The following is a 13,926-nucleotide window of genomic DNA, read 5'->3' on the forward strand; positions in this document are numbered from 1 at the left end:
TTTTTTTTTTTATTTTTTACATGACATACCGATACTGGAGGGCGAAAAGGGAATGGTCATACTGGTAGCAGCAAAATACAATGCACCCGGCCCTAAGGAAAACAAAATCAGTCGCCACCTGTAACTCCAGACAGTTCCAACAACAAATTTCGCTGGAATTCGGTATTTTCAGCCTATAGTTACTGTTGCTGATCGGGATCACTCGCATTCCGACAGCATTAATATAACAATAAAATTATATGATGTGTAACCAAAATAAGGTCAAACAAACGTTGGAGCAGGGGGGATTGGAAACACCTCCTTTTCAACCCCCCAATATATTTTGAGATGTGCTGATCGGAATCTTCATGCGTTCCGACAGCGTCTTTACTAAACAAAGTTGAGGGGTGATTGGGTACACTTCAATTTCCAACATCCAAAGACATGTTTAGCTGTGTTGATCGGAGACCAATACATTCCGACAGCTTAAAATACAAATATAATTGAAAAATATAAGTTCCAAATTTTGTTGCCTTAAGATGGGAGCCCTGGAGGATTGGAAACGCGTCCTTTCCAACCTTCCTTAAATGACTGGCTCCCAGACTCGTCCGTTTGTTACGCCAGTAAATATGCTGATCGGAATCACATGGCATTCCAACAGCATATTCAATAGAAAAAAATGATATAATAATGAATTGTACTTAAATTGAACTTTAAGTTGTAGGCCTAAACAGCCGTAATAATAAATAAATTAAATTAAATATTGATTTTTCTGCGTCCAGAGATACATTCAAGGCTTCCTTTGACTTAAAAAAAAAAAAAACTTGACTTACTATTTACATAATGTTGTACCTATTGTATATGTTTAATATTTATATTTATTTTATTATACTCAGTTGAGCAGAGCTCACAGAGTATATTAAGTTTGATTGGATAACGGTTGGTTGTACATATATAAAGGAAACGAGATAGATATAGACTTCCATATATCAAAATAATCAGGATCGAAAAAAAATTTGATTGAGCCATGTCCGTCCGTCCGTCCGTCCGTTAACACGATAACTTGAGTAAATTTTGAGGTATCTTGATGAAATTTGGTATGTAGATTCCTGGGCACTCATCTCAGATCGCTATTTAAAATGAACGATATCGGACTATAACCACGCCCATTTTTTCGATATCGAAAATTTCGAAAAACCGAAAAAATGCGATAATTCATTGCCAAAGGCGGATAAAGCGATGAAACTTGGTAGATGGGTTGATGTTATGACGCAGAATAGAAAATTAATAAGATTTTGCACAATGGGCGTGGCACCGCCCACTTTTACAAGAAGGTAATTTAAAAGTTTTGCAAGCTGTTATTTGGCAGTCGTTGAAGATATCATGATGAAATTTGGCAGGAACGTTACTACTATTACTATATATGTGCCAAATAAAAATTAGCAAAATTGGATGATTTTTTTTTAATTCAAATTTTAACAAAAAATTTAATATCTTTACTGTATATAAGTATATATAGTCAAAATTCAACTCCAGTAATGATATGATGCAACAAAATACAAAAATAAAAGAAAATTTCAAAATGGGCGTGACTCCGCCCATTTTCATTTAGTTTGTCTAGAATACTTTTAATGCCATAAGTCGAACAAAAATTTACCAATCCTTCTTAAATTTGGTAAAGGCATAGACTCTATGACGGTAACTGTTTTCTGTGAAAATGGGAAAATCGGTGGAAGACACGCCCAGTTTTTATACACAGTCCACCGTCTGGCCTTCATCTCGGCCGTTAACACAATAACTTAAGCAAAAACCGATATATCTTTACTAAACTTAGTCCACGCATTTATCTGAACTCACTTTATCTTGGTAAAAAAAAATGGCCGAAATCCGACCATAACCACGCCCACTTTATCTATATCGAAAATTACGAAAAATGAAAAAAAAATGCCATAATTCTATACCAAATACGAAAAAAGGGATGAAACATGGTAATTGGATTGGTTTATTGACGCAAAATATAACTTTAGAAAAAACTTTGTAAAATGGGTGTGATACCTACCATATTAAGTAGAAGAAAATGAAAAAGTTCTACAAGGCGAAATCAACAGCGTTTGGAATCTTGGCAGGAATACTGTTAGTGGTATTGCATATATAAATAAATTAGCAGTACCCGACAGATGATTTTCTGGATCACCTGGTCCACATTTTGGTCGATATCGCGAAAACGCCTTCACATATACATCTAAGGGCCACTCGCTTTTAAAACCCTTATTAATACCTTTAATTTGATATCCATATCGTAGAAATACATTCTAGAGTCACCCCTGGCCCACCCTAATGGCGATATCTCGAAAAGGCGTCCACCTATAGACCTAATGCCCACTCCCTCTTAAAATGCTCAGTAACACCTTTCGTTATTTACCCATATCGTACAAACATTCTAGAGTCACCCCTGGCCCACCCTAATGGCGATATCTCGAAAAGGCGTCCACCTATAGACCTAATGCCCACTCCCTCTTAAATGCTCAGTAACACCTTTCGTTTGATACCCATATCGTACAAACATTCTAGAGTCACCCCTGGCCCACCCTAATGGCGATATCTCGAAAAGGTGGCCACCTATAGACCTAATGCCCACTCCCTCTTAAAATGCTCAGTAACACCTTTCGTTTGATATCCATATCATACAAACATTCTAGAGTCACCCTTCGTCCACCTTTATGGCGATATCTCGAAAAGGCGTCAACCTATAGAACTAAGGATTACTCCCTTTTAAAATACTCATTACCACCTTTAATTTGATACCCATATCGTACAAACACATTCTAGAGTCACCCTGGCCCACCCTAATGGCGATATCTCGAAAAGGCGTCCACTTATAGACATAATGCCCACTCCCTCTTAAAACGCTCAGTAACACCTTTCGTTTGATACCCATATCGTACAAACATTCTAGAGTCACCCCTGGCCCACCCTAATGGCGATATCTCGAAAAGGTGTCCACCTATAGACCTAATACCCACTCCATCTTAAAGTGCTCAGTAACACCTTTCGTTTGATACCCATATCGTACAAACACATTCTAGAGTCACCCCTGGCCCACCCTAATGGCGATATCTCGAAAAGGCGTCCACCTATAGACCTAATGCCCACTCCCTCTTAAAATGCTCAGTAACACCTTTCGTTTGATGCCCATATCGTACAAACATTCTAGAGTCAACCTTGGTCCACCTTTATGGCGATATCTCGAAAAGGCTTCCTTCCACCTATAGAACTAAGGATCACTCCCTTTGAAAATACTCATTAACACCTTTCATTTGATACCCATATCGTACAAACACATTCTAGAGTCACCCCTGGCCCACCCTAATGGCGATATTTCGAAAAGGCGTCCACCTATAGACCTAATGCCCACTCCCTTTTAAAATGCTCAGTAACACCTTTCGTTTGATACCCATATCGTACAAACATTCTAGAGTCACCCCTGGCCCACCCTAATGGCGACATCTCGAAAAGGCGTCCACCTATAGATCACTCCCTCTTAAAATGCTCAGTAACACCTTTCATTTGATTCCCATATCGTACAAACACATTCTAGAGTCGCCCCTGGTTCACCTTTATGGCGATATCTCGAAACGGCGTTCACCTATGGAACTAAGGATCACTCCCTTTGAAAATACTCATTAACACCTTTCATTTGATACCCATATCGTACAAACATATTCTAGAGTCACCCCTGGTCCACCTTTATGGCGATTTCTCGAAAAGGCGTTCACCTATAGAACTAAAGCCCATTCCCTTTTAAAATACTCATTACCACCTTTCATTTGATACCCATATCGTACAAACACATTCTAGAGTCACCCCTGGCCCACCTTAATGGCGATATCTCGAAAAGGCGTCCACCGATAGACCTAAGGCCCGCTCCCTCTTAAAATGCTTAGTAACACCTTTCATTTGATACCCATATCGTACAAACAAATTCTAGAGTCAGCCCTGGTCCACCTTTATGGCGACATCCCTAAATGGCGTCCATCCATAGAACTATGGCCTACTCTCTCTTAAAATACTCTTTAATACCTTCCATTTGATACACATGTCATACAACCACATTCCAGGGTTACCCTAGGTTCATTTTCCTACATGGTGATTTTCCTTATTTTGTCTCCATAGCTCTCAACTGAGAATTTAATGTTCGGTCACACCCGAACTTAGCCTTCCTTACTTGTTTTTAATATGTTATTGTGTCTAGTCTGTAAGATTCTTGATCATAGACTGAATTAATAAACTAAACTAAACTAAACACCCCCAAGGACATTCGGGGAGCTGCCTTATCGCCACATCAACAACAGCAACCGTCCATCAATGCAATGCTTACTATCCCGATTTATTCAACTAATTTAACATGTCCTTCCACTAGCGTTGATAGTGTTGAGGGGGCGAACGCGCTTAGAAAAACATTTTTTAAATTGAAATAACTGTTTCTAGATTTTCGATGTTGCTTTGCAGGTGCTTGAACCTAGTGTTTTCGGAGTGGTAGGCGGCCGCCTTGGCATTAATCGGATACTGTTATCAAGTCTTACACGGAGGGCCTGAAGTCACCATTAATTTAAAGTGAAGATTATTTTATTATTATATTTACAAATTATACTTACATTTACTTTTAAGCAAAGATTTGTATATTATATATATAAAAAAAAAATATTTCGTTTAAGATGGGCTTTACTCGTAGGCTTATCCAAAGCTGTGTATGCTTCGTTCTTCTGTGTAAGCGCGTTCAGCTTTTTTTAAACAAAGTGGCTTGGCCAATATTCGTTCAAGAGTCACCTTCTTGGGTCCACTAAACACCGAAGCGGTTCACTTGGAGAATAAACGCGTCTTCTGGACCCAAATCTTTCTACACGCATTTGTTCCTTTTATAGCCAAACGAGGGTTTTGTCACGACTTATTCAGGGACTGTAGAACGAATTTTGGTGGTTGGTGCAATGAGAATCAACGAAGTCATGCCAATAATATCCAATTAGCCGCAAAGAAAATTATTACAGTCAGCCCACCCGGTGCACTGCCGAGGGCGAAAAAGGGGAAGAAAAAGTTTCTTCTAATTAAAAAAATTTGTTTCTAAAACAAACATTATTGAACCGTAAATTTAGTTAGAAACTAAGTTCACAATTGAATAATATTTGGGAAATCCATTACAACCCTATTGGATACCTAAAATTAAGCATCACTTTCTTTAAAAGCATTGTGCCTTTGTCTTTATTTCACTGCCTGCTAGATCGGCCATAATGCAATTGCCATATACATATCTAACCGTGGATATCCCACATTATTTAATAAAAGTTATTACCAATGGAAACACCATACAGGAATAGACTCTATGATATTATCTTTTAATACTTACGTCGCGTATACGATCAAATACATCATCTTTATTTGGTATCACTTGCGCGATTTTCGGCGCTAATTGCTGTGGTGAAATAGCCGGCGCCCCTAAACTTCCTATTGACCGCATATCCCCTGTCATTGTAATTTCATTACTGCTATTGTTATTACTGCCAAGCAAGGGTGCAGCATTTGGCGACTGAAATATAAAGAAATAAATAAGCAATAAAATAGTATAACTAGGTTTGAAAATATGTTACTCACATTGGTCGATATACTCATAAAATGAGTTGACGATTTTGAATTTGGTACAGCACTTGACCCAAACGACGAATCCATTGGCGCTTTATTTCCTGTCAATGATGAGATGGAAGCTATTTTACCACATTCCATAGACATTGTCTCACGATAAGGCTCATTATTTTGTGCTGTTATGGTACCTGGTTGGGTTTGATTAACTTGTATGGAAGAATTCGCTAAAGGGCTAGCGCCGGCAACCTTCTCTGACAACGTAATGGAAACATTTACTGCTACCGGAGAACCTGTTGAAGGTACCGATGATAATGTAGGACTTGTTGTCGCTGCTGAATTGTTTGTATTGGAAGATTCCATAGTCATGGAACTTAATCTAGAAGAAATTATAGTATTATCTTTCAGTTTAGATGTTATGTCAATCTTTGCGGTCAGAGTAGTTGTAGAACTTGATGATACTCCACTATCGGCAGCATTCAAGACGCTGCGACAGTCATCCACTGATGCCATAACAGCATCTTCATCTGTATTATTAATGTTGCTTGAAGTTGTTTCAGCGATACCGCTGCTACTACTACTGCTGCTACTGCCAGCTCCATCGCTGTTGTTGTTGCTGATATTACTACCATTGTGAATCAGTATATTTGTAACCGTTGACCCAATATTGGTGGTTGTTTCACTGTTAGTAGTGCCGCTTACATTGCTACATATGTTAGTGTTTTGAGTCATAGTTGTTAAACTGCTTCCAACATTATTGTTATTGGAGTTTTGATATTGGCTCTTCCATGGAGGCGTTATGACATCCATTGGACTCTCTTGCACAGTGGAAGATGTTATAGTATGCGGTGCATGGCAATTATTATTGCTGCCATTATTACTTAGTAAACGTATATTATTGCTACCATCTTTTAAATGAACGGGCAGACCCAAGACACTGCTACTACGTATAGGATGATGTTGACCTGTATCAATAATCTTTGGCATTTTGGTATCCTCTATGCTATAAGAACATGTTAACTCCTCCAAAGCCGATAAACGTTTTTCCTTACGCTTTTGTCCCAATTTGATTGCAAACTTAATTATGTATTACATTTTTAGTTACATTTAAATAATATGTGTTATTGAAAGTTTGTTAGTACTTACCTCTAGATCTTCGTAGGATTTGAATTCCAGTATTGCAAATCCGTCAATAATTTCTTCCTCCAGCACAGGAGAACGTGGTAGTTTTCGACGCACCGGAGGTGGTGGTCTTGGTGGTGGTTTATCACGTGGTAGCAAGAGGGTGGAAGAAGAAGATGTCGATAATAAATCCTCATCTAATGATTCACCTTCACTGTCACTTGGCGTAGCCATTAAACCAGAATTACACTCAGGTGAGTGCGGAGGATTTAAAAGTAGCGAAGCAATACTATCTGTTGGTGGCATTACATTATTACTACCATTACTACTGCTTGTAAAATTTCCGTTGGAATTATTGCTATCCTCGCCCATGCTGCCTGCGCTACTAGCGTGATACAATAGTCCACTATTTGAGACATTAATGGCATTATTTGCAAAACGGTTTTCCCGTTCCGCTTGTAATCTTTGTGCTCTTTCCCGTCTTCTCTTTTGTTGCCGCTGCTGCTTAGCATTCAAACTAAGATTGTTAACAGTGGTGCCTATACCACAGTTGTGCCCATTAGTTGTAGGCGGATTATGGCTTTGCTCGGCTGCTGCTGCAGCTTTGGCTTTAGCTGACATAGCTGCTAATGATTCAGTATCTGAGTCGACATCATTATTAGGGCAATTAGGTGTTGAACGCTGTTGAGCGGCAGCAACATTGCTATAAAATGTGCTACTGCCACACACGTTTAGCGTACTGCTTGCAGATGACGCCGTACTTGCTAATGAAACTGTGGCCCCATTTATACTACTAGTAGTTTGTGGTGAAGGTGGAGGCAAATTGAGTTGTTCTCCACTAACAGTTAGTTGATGTTGTTGCCCATGATGCGTAAGACTTCCTGTTCCTGCTGTGTTAGTTGTGCTATTTGTTTGTGAAACCGCACCTGGAGGTTTTAACTCGTGCGAGTCCATATTGTGCTAGTTGTGAAGGTTTAGCGCAGTACCCGCCTACGCCAACGCTACAATTAAACCCAGGATTTGTGCTTTGAGTACCTAGGACCCTTAATTTAATATTAACCATTTACGTACACGTTTCAAAGACATGGCGCATAGCGTATGCAACATTGCTCGTTGGATTAGAGAAAATATTTGTAGTATTTCCAAAAAATTGCAAGTACAATACGAAATCCTGTGGTTGACAAAATCGATGACACCAAAAACACATTCAACTCTTTTTTACGTTGTATTGCAAAATGTGCTTCTTAAAGATTTCTTGTAGTTAAACTGTGTGTAATAATTCTTTACAATCACAAATTTTTAAACATGACTTTCTGCTCGTGATGTTTTTATTGATTTTTTAACAAATTTTATTGTGCAAATATTCCATTTTTCACACTATATACTCAAATTCTTATTCACATCTTTGATGTGCCTTCACATTTATTTGCTTTTCTCTGCCCTATTCTGTGGTCTACACCGCCGCGCACCTTACAGCACTTTCTACAATCATTTGAGCCGAACCCGACGAGTGTAACCTCCTCGAATAGTTTATGACCAAATTGTCAAAATGTTACTTCGTTTCGTCTCTTTACATGGATTTATTTTATTTATTCATGCCTTTATGCTTTAACTATTTTTTTTGTATAGCACATTATTTTATATTTTTTTTAATTGTTGCATTAATTCAAGATAGTAAAAATACCTTCGAACCTTTATTAATGGATTTATATGAAATTCAATGGTTCATTCGTTTCATTGTCTCCTTTTCTTTCATTTTTCTTGTTGGTTTTTTGATTTCTTTCTTTACTACTTGGTTCATCTTTGTTAACATTCTTTTAACATCTCCTTCATGCTTTTTCACACATTTTTAAAGTTTTCAGACCTTCCTTTCTTATGAATTTTCTTTTTCATTTGCGCATTTGTTGAAGTTGATTTCACACGTTTGCAAAATTAACATTTGTAGCGCTATTTGTCCCTTTCGGAAGTAGGCATAGACAAAAACAGGGAAGCCGGTGGAAAGTACAGAATTGGAAAATTCGACAACTGCAGGCTGATAAGGTTGCCAACTACAGACAATGATGCCTATTTTGATTCTACTTTGCCACCAAACGCTTCATTTGCATTGAAAATTATCAAAGAGACCACGCATGACTGGATTAATTTTTACTTTTTACAATTCTAAAATACTACGTGCGTTTAATTGAATATAATTGTAATAAAATATATACATAATTAGATTGAATTAGGTAATTTCAAGGCTATTTTATATTTGCATTTAACTCTATGAATTCCTGCATTTTGCATTATCTACTGTCCGCTTGTATGTATTTAAGAATAAAAGGTGGAAGAAAACTACTTGATAAATCAAAGTTCAAAGAAATCACAGAAAAAGGCAAGCCTTTAAACTTTAATGAGAAGTGTGCCGAAGAGCAGCTAAGCGACAAACAACGAAAACAAATTTAAAATAACTTTTTTTTATTAACACATGTGCACTTTTCGTACATTACTAATTTGTAATTATTGGCATTTTAAAAATTTTATTATATGTACACCACTCAGTTTGTGTACTTTTTTAACTCCACTTTAGCTGCTTTTACGCACGCACGCACTTATATTCTGCTATCCCGCTCACACCCACCACACGCAGACAAAAAAATTTTAAGAACGACAGCAACGAAAGGTAAACGCAACAACGGAATATGTTTTTCATTTTCTGATTACTCAGCAAAAACGCACTATTTTCATTCATTTCCATATCATCGTGATTATGGTTTGGTTGCACTCAATTTTAAGCACATTTTGAACGCACAAAAATAGATTTTATTCGTTTTTTTTAAGAATTTTCAACCCAGCCATTAAAACGATTTTCACAGAGCAAAACTCCCGATATACTCATACATAAGGTTGCCAGATTTATTGATTAAAGCATGTTGCAAAATTTATGGATGGATGTGGTGAATGGCGAGATGGTAATGGTGAAAAGGTTTTCGTTAGTGTTGCGCCGAGCCATATTCGACTAATAAGCGTCCAAAAATATCTGGAGAGTTGTGAAACGACGTATTGACTTCCACAACAATATTCCAAAAGCGGAAAAGAAAAATTGGTAAAAGTCTAGTTGATGGGTCGATTGCTAATACGCTACCAAAAATATCCAAAGAGGTGTCAAAAGACGCGTATTAATCTCGACAACAATAAGCCGGAAAGTAAAAATTGTATCTCTGTCCGGAGATATTTGCAATTGAAGTTGGCGCTTTTTATGTAGTTGTTGTAATGTTATAGAACCCAGAAAAAAAAATGTGAACAGAAGTGTTTTGCGCAGATATAGTTTTGGTTTCCAAACCGGTGTTGGACCCACCCAGGGAAATTTTTTATAAGCGCGGCCCAAGGCCGCCAACGCCGAAAGGTGTTCTGCGCAGAAATACTATGGATATCGGTTTCGGAGGGACCCGCGGGTAATTTTTCGGTTTTTCGTTAATATCTTTTGCACGACTTACATTTTTTTCTTTCCGGTTTCGGATTATTAATACTGATGTCAAGACGGGTTGTTTGGACGCGTGTTAGCGGTGTCATGCTGTCGTATAAAATTACCGAAAAGAAAAATTTTATCTCTGTCCGGAAATATTTGGAGTTGAAGTTGGCAATTTTCATGTGGTTGTTGCAATGGTGTGCACAGGAAAACAGTGTGTGTACAAAAAGATTTTGCACGGACTTAACTTTGAACCCACCTTATTGGTGGGCAAGCCTGGGTAATTTTTTATAAAAGCGAAGGCCTCCAACGCAGGAAGGTGTTCTTCGCAAAAAGGTAAAAGTCTAGAACAGGGGCTGGCTGCTAACAATCGTCCAAAAACAACGAGAGAGGTGTCAAAAAGTGCGTATTGACCTCGACAACAATGCACGCATTAATTTTTATCCCACCCCATTGGTGGATCGACCAGGGTAATTTATTAAAATACTATGGAACCCACCTCCCGGTTTCGAGGGAACTGGAGTAATATTTCGGGTTTGCGTCAATATCTTTTATATTTATATAATTTTTATTTTTCGCTTTTGTATTATTATTTTCGAGCTCAATGTTGTTGTTGTAGCGATAAGGTTACTCCCCGAAGGCTTTTGGGAGTATTATCCGGCACGCTCCGGTAACACAGCACCATTAAGGTGCTAGCCTGACCATTTTGGGAACGATTTATATAGCCACATTAAACCTTCAGGCCATTCCTCCCTCCCCAACCCAAGTTCCATGAGGAGCTTAGGGTCACCAAACCTCATCTGTTAGTAAAACGGGATTCGCCGCTCGAAGGTGATTTTGACAATTGGGCTGGGGAAGCTATATATTACGCTACACAACCCCTTGAATCCCAGGTCAATACGCATCTTTTGACACCTGACTCGATATTTTTGGGTGCGCATGAGCAGTCGACCCCCACAAATTGTTATGGAATCGCATTTACAGTGGAAGCAGTAAGGAAGGCGGTCGGCATGATGTGGTGGTGCACAGTGGCTAGTCATTGTCGGCTGGGGCGGGTCCTTGCCAACCTTACTGTTCCTGCGCCATAAACAGAAAAAGGTTCCTATCATGCATATTCAAAATCAACTGTCAAAATCAAAAAAAACCTGACAGAAGCGCAGAGACCGACCCAAAACGCTTATCAATACAAAATAAAACAACATCCGGCCGAACCGGATGTCACGGACAGACCGTTACAACATTCAAAAATTTAAATTCAAAAAAAATATCTAACGCAACAAAAAAAAATTTACCGAACCGGAAATGACCGGTTACCACAAGTTCAATATCAAAATAAAAAAAAAAAATGCTGAAAAATAAAAATACAAATAAAAGGGCCGAATATATCTTGGGGCGCCGCGGGTGTTGTTGCGACGCCCGGTGCTTATACCCACCCTCAAAACCATGGCCACCGACGCACCTAATTTTCGGTGGCCCCTTACCTGGTAACCCTACGTGCCTTCTAAATAAATGGCGACGCCAGCATTTCCATATTATCTACAAGTTTATTCAAATTTCATTTTTACTAACGTATGTATGCTATAAAAGAAATATTTAAAGCTATACCTATATTTATGTCACCCCCCTTTTTCTTGACAAGGGTTATAGGCGCTTGGTGTGAAAAAAAAATTGTAAATAAATGTGCTTATGAATAGTAGATATATTACATGCAAAGTAAAAATTTGGTTAAATGCCCGTTTGCGTTTCATTCACAAACCTATTCTAGGGCTATACAGTTTAGATACAAATTCCTATAATTGGGGCCCCCTTACAAAATTAATATGTTGTTGTAGTAGAACTTATTTTTGAGTTTAACAAAATATCAATTCGGTATAACGCATAGTATAATGACACTAATATGTAATATGTACTAAGAAAATTTGTTATAAACGCAATTAAGATTAAACTTGGGGTAAATCATACTCCTCGAAGAAATTGTTTCACATATTCAAGTAAAACGTAACCTTTAAATTTATAGGAAAATTAACGGAATCGTTTTACATGTTCAGGTAAAACGTGTACTTTTAAATTCATAGAAAAATTAACGAAATCGTTTACATGTTCAGGTAAAACGTGAACTTTTAAATTTATGGTAAAATTAACGACATCGTTTTACATGTTCAGGTAAAACGTGAACTTTTAAATTTATAGTAAGACTAACAACATCGTTTTACCTGTTCAGGCAAAATGTGAAATTTTAAAATTATAGTAAAATTAATGAAATCGTTTTACATGTTCAGGTAAAACGTAAACTGTTTGGCATTTATCAGTCAGTCCTGGTACTGTTTTGTCTTTCTTTTTTTTTTCTTGCTTCTAAGTTAATTAAACCTATCTACTTAACTTTACGTTACGTCTACTTTTTTTTTGCATGGTATAATAAGTTAACTTTACTACAAGTGGATGCAGCTTGCTCTCCTTAACTTATGTATATGCATGTATGTATGTATTACGTGTTAGGATTCTATACTAGGGTGATAGCCTTGAATTTGAATATGTTTGTATATTAATAATATATGTTGTTGTAGAGTCAAAAAAAAAATTTAAAGAACAAGGTTGAGGCTACAAATACGTATATTTAGTTCAGTATTGGAACGAACTCATCGCTTTAACCGCTGATATTCGTTGTCGCAATTGGGATGGCCGCAGGCCTATCTTCGCTGCCCTGTGATTGTTATTGTAGCTGGTATTATTGTAGCCCGTATGGTCGTAGCTGATAAGGTTGCGGCTAGTATTGTTGTAGCCGGTATGGTCGTAGCTGATAGCGTTGCGGCTAGTATTGTTGTAGCCGTTATGGTCGTAGCGGATAAGGTTGCGGCTAGTATTGTTGTCGGTGGTACCGCTTGTTGTAGGTGTTAACATTAGTGGCCGCATGCCTATGTTCGCGGCCCTGCTGCGTGCGTTGCAACAGGTGGTGGCGGTACGTTTGGTGGTTGTTGCGCTCATGGTTGGTGCTAATGAACGGGTTGGAGGAGGTACTACCGATGGTGATGCCCGTGATAATAGTAGGCGCCGTTGGTGGTGGTTGGCGCATTGGGTCGAGGTAGCCGAGTGAACCGGGTGGCGATAAATCTTCGTGCTACCCTTCACGAGCCGGATGACTTGGCTATTTTGACGTTGATTGTATTACGCGGCAGCGTACTGCTGGCCCTGGAGGCGGAGGTGGTGTCGGACGCTTTTCCGCAGGTGGTAGTGTTCTTCGTAAACGTAGAGGAAGGGGTTTATCTCACAAGGTGTGACTGCGAACGCCGACCTACTTCAACTGGATCTTGTGTCCACACAACATAACCGGTGCAAGGTTTATTACCACCCAAAATAGACGCGTAGAAACGAGATTTGTCGGAAAGAACGGTTTCGGTGCTTTGCGCTATCGACTCTTTCCTAGTTTCTGGACAATTACCTGCTTACGCGCACAGCCGGCGAGGATGTTTTGTGATTAGTTGAGTATCGTTGGGGATGCGCAGTGAGAAATAAGGTTACCAAAGCAGTATAGTTGAATATCGTTGGGGATGCGAAGTGAGCAAATAGGTTACTAAAGCAGTGTATTAGCGGAGCTTGACGCCTTTGCTGCTGAAGTTATGCCCCTAGATGTTATATATTCCCATTTGTATAATTGTAGGGCCGCCAAAATTTCGCTCACGCAATTTTCCACCTTTCCTCTTTTCTTTTTTGCCGGAAACTTATGGCTTTTTTTCGCTAGTGATGGCCGG

General features: G+C 38.6%; 1 protein-coding gene across 14 annotated transcripts in view; it reads right to left on the bottom strand.

The window, feature by feature from the left end:
- Positions 1-9,594, bottom strand: part of LOC137251409 (streptococcal hemagglutinin-like) — a 124,339-nt gene extending 114,745 nt beyond the window's left edge. For 3 of the 14 annotated variants that reach the window (XM_067785912.1, XM_067785914.1, XM_067785900.1), the window contains exons 1-4: positions 9,353-9,594; positions 6,757-8,679; positions 5,626-6,687; positions 5,381-5,560 (exon numbers count right to left, since the gene is read on the bottom strand). In XM_067785912.1, the coding sequence (XP_067642013.1) occupies positions 5,381-5,560; positions 5,626-6,687; positions 6,757-7,686 (2,172 nt within the window). In that variant the 5' untranslated portion in view covers positions 7,687-8,679; positions 9,353-9,594. Of the gene's footprint in view, positions 1-5,380; positions 5,561-5,625; positions 6,688-6,756; positions 8,690-9,216 lie in introns of all 14 variants that reach the window. The other 11 variants (XM_067785913.1, XM_067785911.1, XM_067785908.1 and 8 more) reach the window with 11 other exon arrangements.
- Positions 9,595-13,926: the final 4,332 nt, after the last annotated feature.

The sequence above is a fragment of the Eurosta solidaginis genome, chromosome 4, assembly GCF_040869045.1.
Source record: "Eurosta solidaginis isolate ZX-2024a chromosome 4, ASM4086904v1, whole genome shotgun sequence".
Taxonomy (NCBI): domain Eukaryota; kingdom Metazoa; phylum Arthropoda; class Insecta; order Diptera; family Tephritidae; genus Eurosta; species Eurosta solidaginis.